Source organism: Phlebotomus papatasi, unplaced genomic scaffold, assembly GCF_024763615.1.
Source record: "Phlebotomus papatasi isolate M1 unplaced genomic scaffold, Ppap_2.1 HiC_scaffold_145, whole genome shotgun sequence".
Taxonomy (NCBI): Eukaryota; Metazoa; Arthropoda; class Insecta; order Diptera; family Psychodidae; genus Phlebotomus; species Phlebotomus papatasi.
The window spans coordinates 14,896-27,054 of record NW_026604391.1 but is presented as its reverse complement, the minus strand read 5'-3'; the positions used below and the strand labels follow the sequence as shown (position 1 = coordinate 27,054).

At 39.3% G+C, this 12,159-nt stretch overlaps 1 protein-coding gene across 1 annotated transcript; it reads left to right on the top strand.

Annotated features, from left to right (window-relative positions):
- The first annotated feature begins 577 nt into the window (after positions 1–577).
- LOC129808869 (uncharacterized) lies at positions 578–7,915 on the top strand. Its single transcript, XM_055858775.1, has 2 exons — positions 578–6,094; positions 6,962–7,915. The coding sequence occupies exons 1-2, from the start codon at positions 578–580 to the stop codon at positions 7,913–7,915; spliced, it is 6,471 nt and encodes a 2,156-aa protein (XP_055714750.1).
- Positions 7,916–12,159: the final 4,244 nt, after the last annotated feature.

Genomic DNA, 12,159 nt, shown 5'->3' with positions numbered 1-12,159 from the left:
GAAGAGTATCGTCGAAGAAAGGCAAGGCTTCCCCCAAAGGACTTCATTCCGAAGGAAAAATCACCACCACCATTCAAAATCCCGAAACTCCAAAAGAAGAGGGTTTCCCATCAGGAACATAAATCACCCCTGGAAGAAGTGGAACCTAGTAAGCGCGTGAACGATCATCAGCGAAAAGTGATACAGCGCTCAGACAGAGCACAGAATCCTCCGAGGCACTTACAACCCTCGGGGACTAGGCAGGCTATACCTCGACCTCAGAGGTACGAACCATTCCTACGGCATACACAGAGGGAGGAAGAGGTACCATCAGCTGCGCCACTGGTCCAGAGAGAAATCTCTAATTCGATCACCATAACCATCCCGAACGGCCCCACTGCCATCAATCAGCTTCAACATCTGCAAAAACTCCTGCCCCTGGGGCTTCCGAGAGAAGAAAAACGCAAGGGCAGGAAGAGAGGCGGGAAGCTTGTCCGAATCAGGCAATTGAAGGCCGTGCTCAGGAAATTGAGCAAAACAAAAAAATAATTTGTAATATCTATTATTTATCAATAAAATTATTGAAAAGTAACTCACAATGGATACTGAAAAGGTTATTAGCGAGCAAAATGTGATCCTTGAAGATCTTCAAAAACTCAAGGATAAGTTCTCCAAGGAAGGGCCTTCTCGTCGTGCAAAAAAGGGTATTGCCTACTATGATGAGATCCTGAAGGAATTATCCTCCGATTGGCAGGACTTCACGAACAATCATTCTGATTTGGTACAACACGCGTCAATAGATGATTCGTACTTTAAAAGTGACACGTATAATGCTGGCAAAGCGTTATTTGACAAAGTAAGAACAATGGTGCAAACAGCCAAGATCACTGATTTCGCTTCAGATACGAAAACCGTGCCACCTATGTTGAGAAGTCAAGACACAAACCGTGTTGAAGCTCCTCAAACTCTTACCGACCTTCCTCAAGCTGACCCACATCCACAACGGCGTTCACTTGGTAATCGCCTACGCCAACTTCTTGTGGACATTCAAGATGATGAGGAATTGGAAAACAATTCTACAGAGTGGAATCGTTCAAACAATTTACCAAGGCTGCCTCCAGTGCAGCTTATGAAGTTTTCCGGAAATGACGAGGATTGGCAAAGCTTCATTGAACTTTTCACCAGCGTCATTCATAACAATCCATCGCTCAGCGGTGTACAAAAAATGCAATATCTTGCTGCTCAACTAGAGGGGCAGCCAAAACGGCTGATCGCGCGTCTTACACTCACAAATTCCAATTATGAGAGCGCACTCAGCATTTTGAAGGAACGATATGAAAACAAGCGTCATATGGTCATGAGTTACATGAACTCTATTGTGCACTATAAAAGACTTTCAAGTGGATCAGCTGAAGACGTTATCAAGTTACATGATTGTATTAATGCATGTCTGGAAGTTCTGAAAAATCTGGGTTACAATGTCACCTCCTGGGATCCCATGATTGTTGCTATCGCTATGATGAAATTCGATACTGAAACCAACCAATCATTTGAAGAAAGCATTGATGACATTAATTCAGTGCCGACAGTAAAAGAACTTCTTAAATTTCTCCTCAAGAGATTTCGCGTTTTACGCACAACATCAAAAGACTCTCAATATTCAAAGGAAAATAAGAAGAAATCTTTCCATGTCATCGCCACTCACTCGAACTCCTGCTCCAAATGCAATAAAAATCATCCATTGATCAAGTGCTTCTCATTCAAAAGGCTGGATCCCCAGGAGAGAAAGCAACATGCAGTTAATAACAATCTCTGCTTCAATTGTCTCTCCCATGACAAGAATGAGAAATGTCAAAGCACTAAATCTTGCTTCAAGTGCAATAAAAAGCATCATACTTTGCTCCACATTGAACAAAAACGAAATTCTGATAAAAAAGAGACATCCAAGGCTACTTATTCAAAAGATTCTAAAGAAGCAAAATCAGAGGAGCAAGTTAAATCGAATGATGGAGCTGTAGCTTTTCATGTAAACACCAGCTCAGTTGTACTCCCAACAGCTCAAGTAAAAATTCAAGATCGTCATGGCATTTGGCAAACATTTAGGGCATTACTCGACACTGGATCGGGAGACACCTTTATTTCTGAAGACGCAGCACAAATGCTCAAACTTCCAAGACAGAAGGTCATTACCTCAATCAAGGGCATAGGAGAAGTTAATGCCGGAGTTTGCAAATCGACAGTAGATATTACAATAGCTTCACGCATTCAATCCACTCAAAAATGGCATACAACTGCTCTTATTTTACCAAAGTTGTCGTCTTTCTTACCAACAAAGCCTATTTCATCCAGTTTTTCTCTACATTTAACTGAGAAAATTGTTTTGGCGGATCCCAAATTCAACATTCCAGGAAGTATCGATCTCATCATCGGGACTAACATATATGCCCAGATCGTTAAGACCAATCTCAAAAGGGATCAAAATGGACTTATTGCTCAAGACACAGAACTAGGATGGATAATTTTAGGCAGTACCGTCAACCCACGTTCCACCAAGGAAGTAATCAGCATGATCTCCGTTGCTGAAATCGATCGCTCTTTAAAACAATTTTGGGAGATAGATGTGGATGACACCACGGCAGAACAGCAGAAAGAAGAATGTGAGTTACATTTTGCAAATACACATTCCAGAGAACCCGACGGTCGTTATCAAGTGCGCCTGCCTTTCAAAAGGAACGCTGATATTGAGCTTGGAGAATCTCGTAACCAAGCTCTTGCACGTTTTTTGTCCATGGAGAAAAAGTTCACAAAAGATCAAGCATTGAAAACTGAATATTCCAACTTCATGAGAGAATATCTTGAACTCGGGCACATGTCTCCGGTGCCAAATTTTTCCGGCCCATCCAATATGGTTTACTATTTACCTCACCATGCCGTTTTTAAGGCTGATAGTACAACCACCAAAACTCGCGTGGTTTTCGATGCATCAGCTAAAACGTCCTCTGGTGTTTCATTGAATCAGATGTTGCATACGGGACCCAAACTGCAACAAGACTTGCCGCTCATCCTGACAAGATGGAGAAAATATCAATTCGTCTATACCGCAGATATCGAAAAAATGTTTCGACAAATCACTCTTCATAAGAATGATAGGGACTTCCACCGAATATTGTACAGAGATAATCCTCGGGAACAAATTCAAGAATTCCAGCTGAATACCGTCACCTATGGTACCGCCCCAGCAACATACCTATCTGTACAAACTCTTCACCAACTTGCAGCAGATGAAGGTCATCAATATCCAGCAGCAGCGAAAGTTCTTAAAAATGACTTCTACGTGGACGACATGCTCACGGGAACACATACTGTTGAGGACGCGAGGCAATTGCGCTCAGATATAATTGCACTAATGACAAAGGGACAATTAAATCTTCGTAAATGGACAAGTAACTCCAAAGCTCTGATGGCTGACATTCCAGAACATCTCAGAGAAAAGGGTGTGATTCATCTCATGGAAGATGAAGTAATAAAATCACTTGGTGTGTATTGGAGTCCAATCAATGATGTTTTCCAATTCACCATCTCAGTCAAGGAACGTTCTGTATTCACAAAAAGAGAGATAGTCTCAGAAGCTGCATCTATTTTTGATCCTACTGGATGGATTGCTCCGGTAATTCTTCGTGCCAAGCTTATCATTCAACTTCTCTGGAAAGAAGATATTTCCTGGGATGAAAGGCCACCTGAGTGGATCATCAGAATGTGGAAGGACTTTCGTGAAGATATAGTCAACATCGAAAAATTGCGGATTGCAAGATGGACGAATTATACCCCTGAGGTCGAAATAGAGATACATGGCTTTGCGGATGCTTCCGAGAAGGCTTATGCAGCCTGCGTCTACATGAGAACAACAAGCAAAGATACAATCAATGTGCATCTTCTTACAACAAAAACTCGTGTAGCTCCACTCAAGGGTAAAGTCTCACTCCCCAGATTAGAATTGTGCGCAGCACTCTTACTAGCCAATCTGATGAAAATAATTATCGAGGGTCTAGACATCAAGATTGATGCCATCTACGCATGGTCGGACAGCGAGATTACTCTCTCCTGGATCAAGAGGGATGCAGCCACTTGGAATACATATGTGGGAAATCGCGTCTCCAAGATTCATCAAGCCTTGCCCAAAGACGTTTGGGGACATGTTGTGTCGGAAGATAATCCGGCAGATGTTGCCTCAAGGGGTATCTCTGCGAAACAGCTGTGTAAACACGAACTCTACTGGCGGGGCCCAAGCTGGCTACGCCATCGCCATGATTCGTGGCCTTCCAACAACAAAGATGACCAATTAGCCATGATTGAGAAGGAAATGTTAAAGGCTTCCGGGGCATACTTCTCTCACGGGATGATGGTATCTGAGGCACATGCTGCAGAAGCTTTTGACTCCATAGCTGATCCACCAAATAAAACTGAAGTTTTCCTCAACAAATCTTCATCGTTTAGCAAGTTAATTATCGTCATAGCGCTTTTGTTGAGATTTATTGTGAATTTCAAAAAATCACCAGAGGAAAAGATTAAAGGAAATTTAACTTCTGAAGAACGACGTAAGGCAAGACTTCAAATTATCAGAATGGTTCAAGGAATACATTTTGCAGACGAAATCCAAGCTCTACGTAACAACAGACCTCTTGCTAAGAATAGTAAGATTAAAGACCTCAATCCATTTCTGGATGAAGGCATAATCAAAGTAGGTGGGCGAATCGCCAATTCTCAATTATCATCTTCGGCGAAGAACCCTATACTACTCCCAAAATGTCACACAACTGAAACAATAATCCGTGAAATCCACAATGAAATGTTGCATGCTGGAGCTCAGTTAACCTTAAACCAGATACGCACACAATATTGGATTTTGAAGGGCCTCAGTTATGTTAAAATGGTTCTAAGACAGTGTGTGAAATGTGCTAAGTGCAAAGCAGTTTCCAACACACAGCTCATGGGTAGTCTCCCTACCTCCAGAGTTACTCCAGCTCCCGCCTTTTCTCGCTGCGGCATAGATTATGCTGGACCAATTATCACTAGAAGGAACAAAGGAAGGGGTAACATCAACGAGAAATCTTATATCGCAGTATTTGTGTGCCTAGTAACAAAAGCGATACACCTCGAAGCAGTCACTGATCTAAGTACTGAGGCCTTCCTTGCAGCACTTCGACGGTTCATCGCTAGGAGAGGCAAGCCAACTAAGATTATGAGCGACAACGGCACCAACTTCGTGGGCGCTAGGCGTGTATTGGATCAAGAAACCGCGCTGGCAATCAAACAAGCCACGCAAGAGGCCATACCAAAACTTGCTCAAGAGGAAATAGATTGGACATTCATTCCTCCAGGAGCTCCCCATTTTGGTGGGCTTTGGGAAGCTGCCGTTAAATCTGTTAAATATCATTTAATCAGAGTTATTGGGCTCACCAAACTCACTTTCGAAGAATTGGCCACTTTATTAACTCAGATCGAGGCCTGCGTTAATTCAAGACCTATCGCTCCCATATCAGATGATCCGAATGATTTGGAAGCACTTACGCCTGGTCATTTCTTAATTGGTAGGGCACTCACCTCGCCTCCCCAAGTCGATCAAGCTGATCTCAATCTCTCGAGCAGATGGAAACAAGTAACCAAGTTGCACCATCAACTTTGGAAAAGATGGTCGCTCGAGTATTTAACTACACTTCAGCAGAGAACTAGATGGAGAGTGAAAAAGCAGACGCCAAGAATCGGGGAACTGGTCTTGTTAAAAGAAGATAACACCCCGCCACTTACATGGGCTTTAGCGAGGGTGACAGAACTTCATCCTGGAGCAGACGGGCTAGTACGAGTTGTCACAATCAGGCTTAAGGGACAGAAAACAAAACAAGCACCAATTCATAAATTAGTCAAACTTCCTATTGCCATAGAAAACGAGGCTGAGCAGATGATGTCACAACCAGAAATGTCCACCCAACCATCCAACACTGAAGTATTAAATGAAGACTCATCCACGGAAAACCAATCGTCACATAATGAAGTAACACCATCGCGCCAAACCGGAGCTATTCCCAGACGTCCAGTTACTCGATCTATCACCAAAGCGGTTCTTCTCACTATACTTCATTTTTTAACAATCTTTACGTTCGTATTTGCTAACAACTACACTTTGATGACACCAAACCCAGGACTCTACATTGAGAAAATAGGTGCAGCTCATCTTAGTAGAGGAAAATTGAGAATGGAATTGTCTTTTCCAAGATCATCCTTCATCAGTGAATATAATCAAACCATGAAAGTTTGGAATCAAACCAAGCAGTTATGTGAAGATACAAGAAAACTTTACAGCACTTCCCAATGCATGGTTCTCATTCAACATCTGGAACATGAGAAGGATTTACTGTTAAATCAACTCTCAGAGATTCAAGATAGCACTCCAAGGGAACGTAAAAAACGAGGGATTTTTGGCTCATTAATGAAGTTTATTCTTGGCAACGGAGATGACGACTTGTATACCCATTTAGACGCTCTCGGCCACAATCATAATGCACTTTTACAAACGATGAACCAACAAACTCTCCTACTGAACACTAGGATTTCTCAATCCAATGAAATCACCCAGCAAAAAATGAAGTTATTTAACGAGAGAGCTCAGCAGCTTCAGCAAACAATCACAGAAATGCAGCCTTGGAACATACGAACCGACCACAATAGACTGGAAATTCTCATGTTAACCACATATCTGGGAGCCATTGGGTACTTTCAAGAACTAGAACGAAAATATCACTCGTTACTTCGTGTACTTACCAACAAAGGAAGTGGAATCGAACTTATCACTCAGGTTCAAATAAACGAGAGGATTGAGGCAGCCCACAAAAGACTTGAAGCTGCTTTGAAACCATGAGACTTGCGTCAACAAACTGTCAACTTTAAGATGAACAACGAGACACTTTTCGTTTATGTCTACTTTCAGATAATCGAGACGAAGGTATATGAATTGATTCATCTAACACCTATACCGAGTCATCTTTATAACAACACGTTCGCACTACAAGACATCAATAGTTCGCTAATGGGAGTGGACTATCATGATCAGCGATACCTTGTCATGAAAGACTCTGATCTGGAACGATGTCAAACGTTGCAGCCTGGTGAATACATTTGCGAAGCAGACATAGTATATGAGCTATCCCAACATCCTTCCTGTGCCATTGATGAAGTATTTAGCAGACATGAAGGGGAAATCTGTCCTACCAAGAAGGTTGCTGTAAAGCAGATTATCTGGAAAAGGTTGTACAGTGAGAACACTTGGTTCTTCATGGCAGAACGACCAACATCAATAGCCATTCTGTGCAGTGGATCTCGAGAGGAACTTCTGCTGAATACTACGGGCATTCTGCAAGTGAGGAGGAATTGTTTTGTCAAAACAAAGGCGCTTACATTGAGGGCCAGCATCACCATGAACTATCAAGTTAATGATATGTTCAGTCGTTCCATCTTGTTCTCTGAAATCAACACTACAGAGTTCAGGGAACAATCACCACTTACTTTACAATCATCAACCATCATCAGAAGTTCTGAAGATATCTTTGAAAAGGTTGCTCAACCAGTACCTACCGTGATTCCATTGATGTTATCTCCAACGCCTAGGAACACTACATCCTACTCCATAGGAGGGATAGTTATATCCATTATCCTGATCATCATTTTATGGAAGACACGACAATGTTGGTTGAAACCACTACAGAAGAGTTGCTCAAGCAGACCAGCAAGGGAGCAGTCACCAGATGCACAACAAGAAGCAGATAACGCATCAACCTACACCCTGCCTTTATCCCACCGGTTGCGGCGTATTCTACGAAGAAGTGAGAATAACAAGCAGCAGTCCGGCGGCCCCCAAGATGTTCCGGACGAGGAACATTTTTAATTTTAAGTAAAGTTTTATAATCCCACGAGCATGAAAATAGCATATTTTTAGGATTAGTTTTTGACCATAATTTGAACCGTTATCCTATTTTTATATGCAAGATCAATTTTCTATACTCTTTAATTCCAAGTATACTTAATACCATTTGCTAGATCCTTTTAGTTTATCCTAAAACCATATGAATCCTTAAAGATGTCACATAATATTTTCAAACCCATTTTAAAAGTAGTTTGAATTTGAATTCCGGATAGAAAAATATATCTGCAGATTCAGGCTAACATAAATTATCATATTCCAAAGGATTCATCCTTAATATTTAAGTATTTTAGGAGATATTAAAGAATTTCATTTTTAATTGAACATTCACCCGGTGAATGACCGATGAAATTGTGCGTCATTGGGTGCAAAAGAGAAATGGGAAAAATGCAATTCTGCAGATAGGGCATATACCAAATTTTAGGGACTTAGCATAATTGATGTAAATAATGCTCATAGGTGGGAGTGGAAGATATTTTTGTATAAAAGACCATAATTTGTGAAAATAAATTCAGATTCGCATCGAGAACCCAGGACTTCTCATTTCAGCGGCAATAAGTAAGTTGCCTTTTCCTTATTTGCGAATTTCCTTGGCCTACTTTCAGCGGCACATACAGTGCCTTCCACTCCAGCGGCCAAGTATTCTGGCTTCTTCAGCGGCATTAGATTGCCTATCTTCAGCAGCCAGAAGAGGCTCCGCTGCCTACCACAGCGGCTTTAAATAGCCTTCTTTAAGTGGCAGCCGGGACTTTAACTATTTGAAGCACCTTCTATCCTGAGGCATTCGTGCCCAGTGCAGAGATTCAAATCTCTATTACGTTCTGGAGGCATCAGAATTCTGGTCGCCATAACTGAGGGGCATCTTGCCTATATCCCAGTGGCATTAAATTGCCGTTACCAAGGGCGTCTTTTAAAAGACGCCGAGCGACACTGAAAGGATAGAAAGCTTCGGGCATTTATCGTCCCAAAGAGCAAGGAAATTTCTTGGCGAGATCTGAGAAATTTTCTTCCTCTTAGTGGCTCCTTTAGCCTATTTTGGAGCCTACAATACCGGTTAAAGAAAAACTTCAAATAACGACCACAGCGGATTCTGCCTTCCAAAAAATTTTTCTTGATTTGGTAGGTCCCTTAGGAAAAGATATCCATAATAATGTTTATATTCTCACAATACAATGCGAATTAACAAAGTTCGTAGAAGCATATGCTCTGAAAAATAAAGAAGCAAACTCTGTAGCTCAAGCATTCGTTGAAAATTTTGTCCTTAGATATGGGATACCTAATGATATTGTTACAGATCGCGGAACAGAGTTCACAGCAAGCATTATGCAAGAAGCTTGAGTCTTGAATATAAATCAAATGTTCTCCACAGCGTATCACCATCAGTCTATAGGTGCGCTAGAAAATTCACACAAAGTTTTAGGAGCTTATTTGAGAACTCAATCAATTGATCATCCTAACTCATGGAGTACATGGTTACCATTTTGGTGTTTTTCTTTTAACACTACAGTTCATACTGAAACAGACTATTCAGCGTTCGAATTGGTGTTTGGTAAGAAGTGTAGTTTACTATCCAATCTACAGAACAAAGTAGACCCCTTGTATAATTTTGATAATTATGCAACACTGAATTACGGTATAGGTTGCAACGAGCTCAGAAAGAAGCAAAAGACAGTTTGATTTTGTCAAAGCTAAGAAGAAAAGAACAGTATGATAAACATGCTAGACCAATTACTTATAAAGAAAATGACTTAATACTTATTAAGAATGTAACTGACAATAAACTAGACCCCTTATTCAAAGGTCCGTATAAGGTAATAAGAGAAAATTCATCTAATGTAATAATAGAGTTAAATGGTAAGGACTATGAATTACATAAGGATAGGACAAAACCTTACCACATTTAAAAGTAAATAAATAAATAAATGGGTTATTCAAAAATAATAATAATAATAAATTTTAATTCAAATATTAAAGTTATGGTTAAATAAGTAAATAAATAATACAATAACACTTGATTTAATAAATTGATGATGACTTTGGCTATGTGAAGGACAATTCTTTAAAACTATTGCAACATGTTGTATGTAAATATATTAGATAATAGAAATAATATGGGAAAAATTAACAGAAGATTATACATAAACAATAGCAAAAAAAAAATTATTTCATTGCAAATTCAAAATTTTTTTTTTCTCTAAGGGGAAGGTGTATAATGCAAACCTGAAGTAGAGGGTTAATATTATATTTGCTTATTGTTGTATTATTGTAACGCTCTAGATTTAGGCCGGACAATGTCCAAAGTCCGAGCGTCAACCTTAAGCACAGAATACACTTTTTAATGACTGTTCAATAATTGTAAAGAGGCAGTATTGTATCAGAAGTGAAGGTGTAAAAAATAAACGCCCTTAAGGAAAAGCCGAAGTGTTTTCACTGGCGCGTAGCAGGACATCTCAGTGTAAATGGTGTTTTTTATTGCTTAGTTTTTTGGCTAGTTTAAATTTGCATAGTCCAAATTAGATATTTTTACTGCTCAATTTTATTCTTTTAGTGTTAATTTTAAATAATTTCCTCTTTATTTTTCACATTTTTCTGACCACTTTTATTTTCTTACTTATTTATTAATAAATTATTGTTATATTATATTATTATTTTTTTTAATTAAATTAATAAATTAAATTAATATTTAAATAATTTAAATTAAATAAAAATAATTTAAAAAATAAATAATTTATATTTAAATAAATTAAATTAAAAAAATAGTTAATTATGTTAAATTATATTATATTATATAAATTATTTATTATAAATAAATTGATTGCTGACCAAATTTGAGTTTTTTACAGCTCGCTTATTAGATGATTTCAAATTTAAAATTATCGTGCCTTTAATCAAATTTCGCGTGAGCGTACCACAATTGCATGGAATGTGCGAGAAGCAAACGCGTCTCTAAGCCTCTGCGGAGGCCCAGATAAACGCAAAGGAATTATTCAGCAATATTCCAAATTTCCAAACAAAAAAATAACCCCTACTCGATGAAAAAATATTAAAATATTTATTTAAAAGAAATGCTAGAATAAAAAATTCTTAAATTATGCTGTAAAATGCGTGAGCTTGGGAAATTTGCGTGGAATGTTCGAGAAGCAAACGCGTCATTTCGCCTCTGCGGAGGCCCCGATAAACGCAAAAAAATTATTGCACAATTCTATAGATTTCTGGGCAAATTTTTGGCAAATGTTATTCCTTTACTCACTGCATTCTTAGAAATAGAGAAAATTGACTAACCAGTCACTGGAGAACCACTTGAAACAAAACCAGCTAAAACTCACTTGAAAATTAATTAAATATTTCAGCAGAGGATACACGCACGCGTGTTGCACTCAAGAAAAATCCAAGCAAACTAATTGCGCAATTAGAAAAAGACTCTTGCTGACTCTGACTATTCTCCTCTCAACGCGGTCATGGATCGTGAAAGACAGAGAGAGATAGTGACTTACAGCGTGAGAGTAAAAGAGACGCGCAACAATTATCCTCGCGTGGCGGATTCACTCTGTGCACTAAGCCACGATCCGAGGATGTTGAAATGGACTCGTCCATATAATAGATTTTTTTTGTCTAAATCAGACATTTGTATTGTAAAACTAACATAAATATATTAGTTTTTAAAATATTTATGTGGGAATTATTACCTATTAGATAAAGTAAGATGGTTAGGGTTAGTAGTCTACCGGAAACGAGAGGGATCTATGCCCGGCGCAATACCTATGAGATAAAGTAAGATGGTTAGGGTTAGTAGTCTACCGGAAACGAGAGGGATCTATGCCCGGCGCAATACCTGAATAAAGAATAGAAGGGAGGTTAGAATGGGGCTCGAATGACAAATTTTCTTCCTTTCCCCAAGATAACTTTATTCTCCTATTCTTTCACTAACTTTATTTACGGTAATAATCCACAGAATTTTATTTATAAGATAATTGATTTTAAACGAATAAATTGACTTCGATGTTAGAGATTTATAGAGATTTTCTTGACTTCTTGATCGCGTGGTCTCTTGATGGCTTGACTTGAACGTACTTGGAATGAAAGTGTGTGTGTGTGTTGGTTCGGGAATCAATCGTGACGTTATCTTCTACTTCTCTCTTTCGTCGTGGCGCTGATGTCGCCCTCACTCGCTACAAACTTCACATAAACTTCCCCCTCTTGAGGGAACC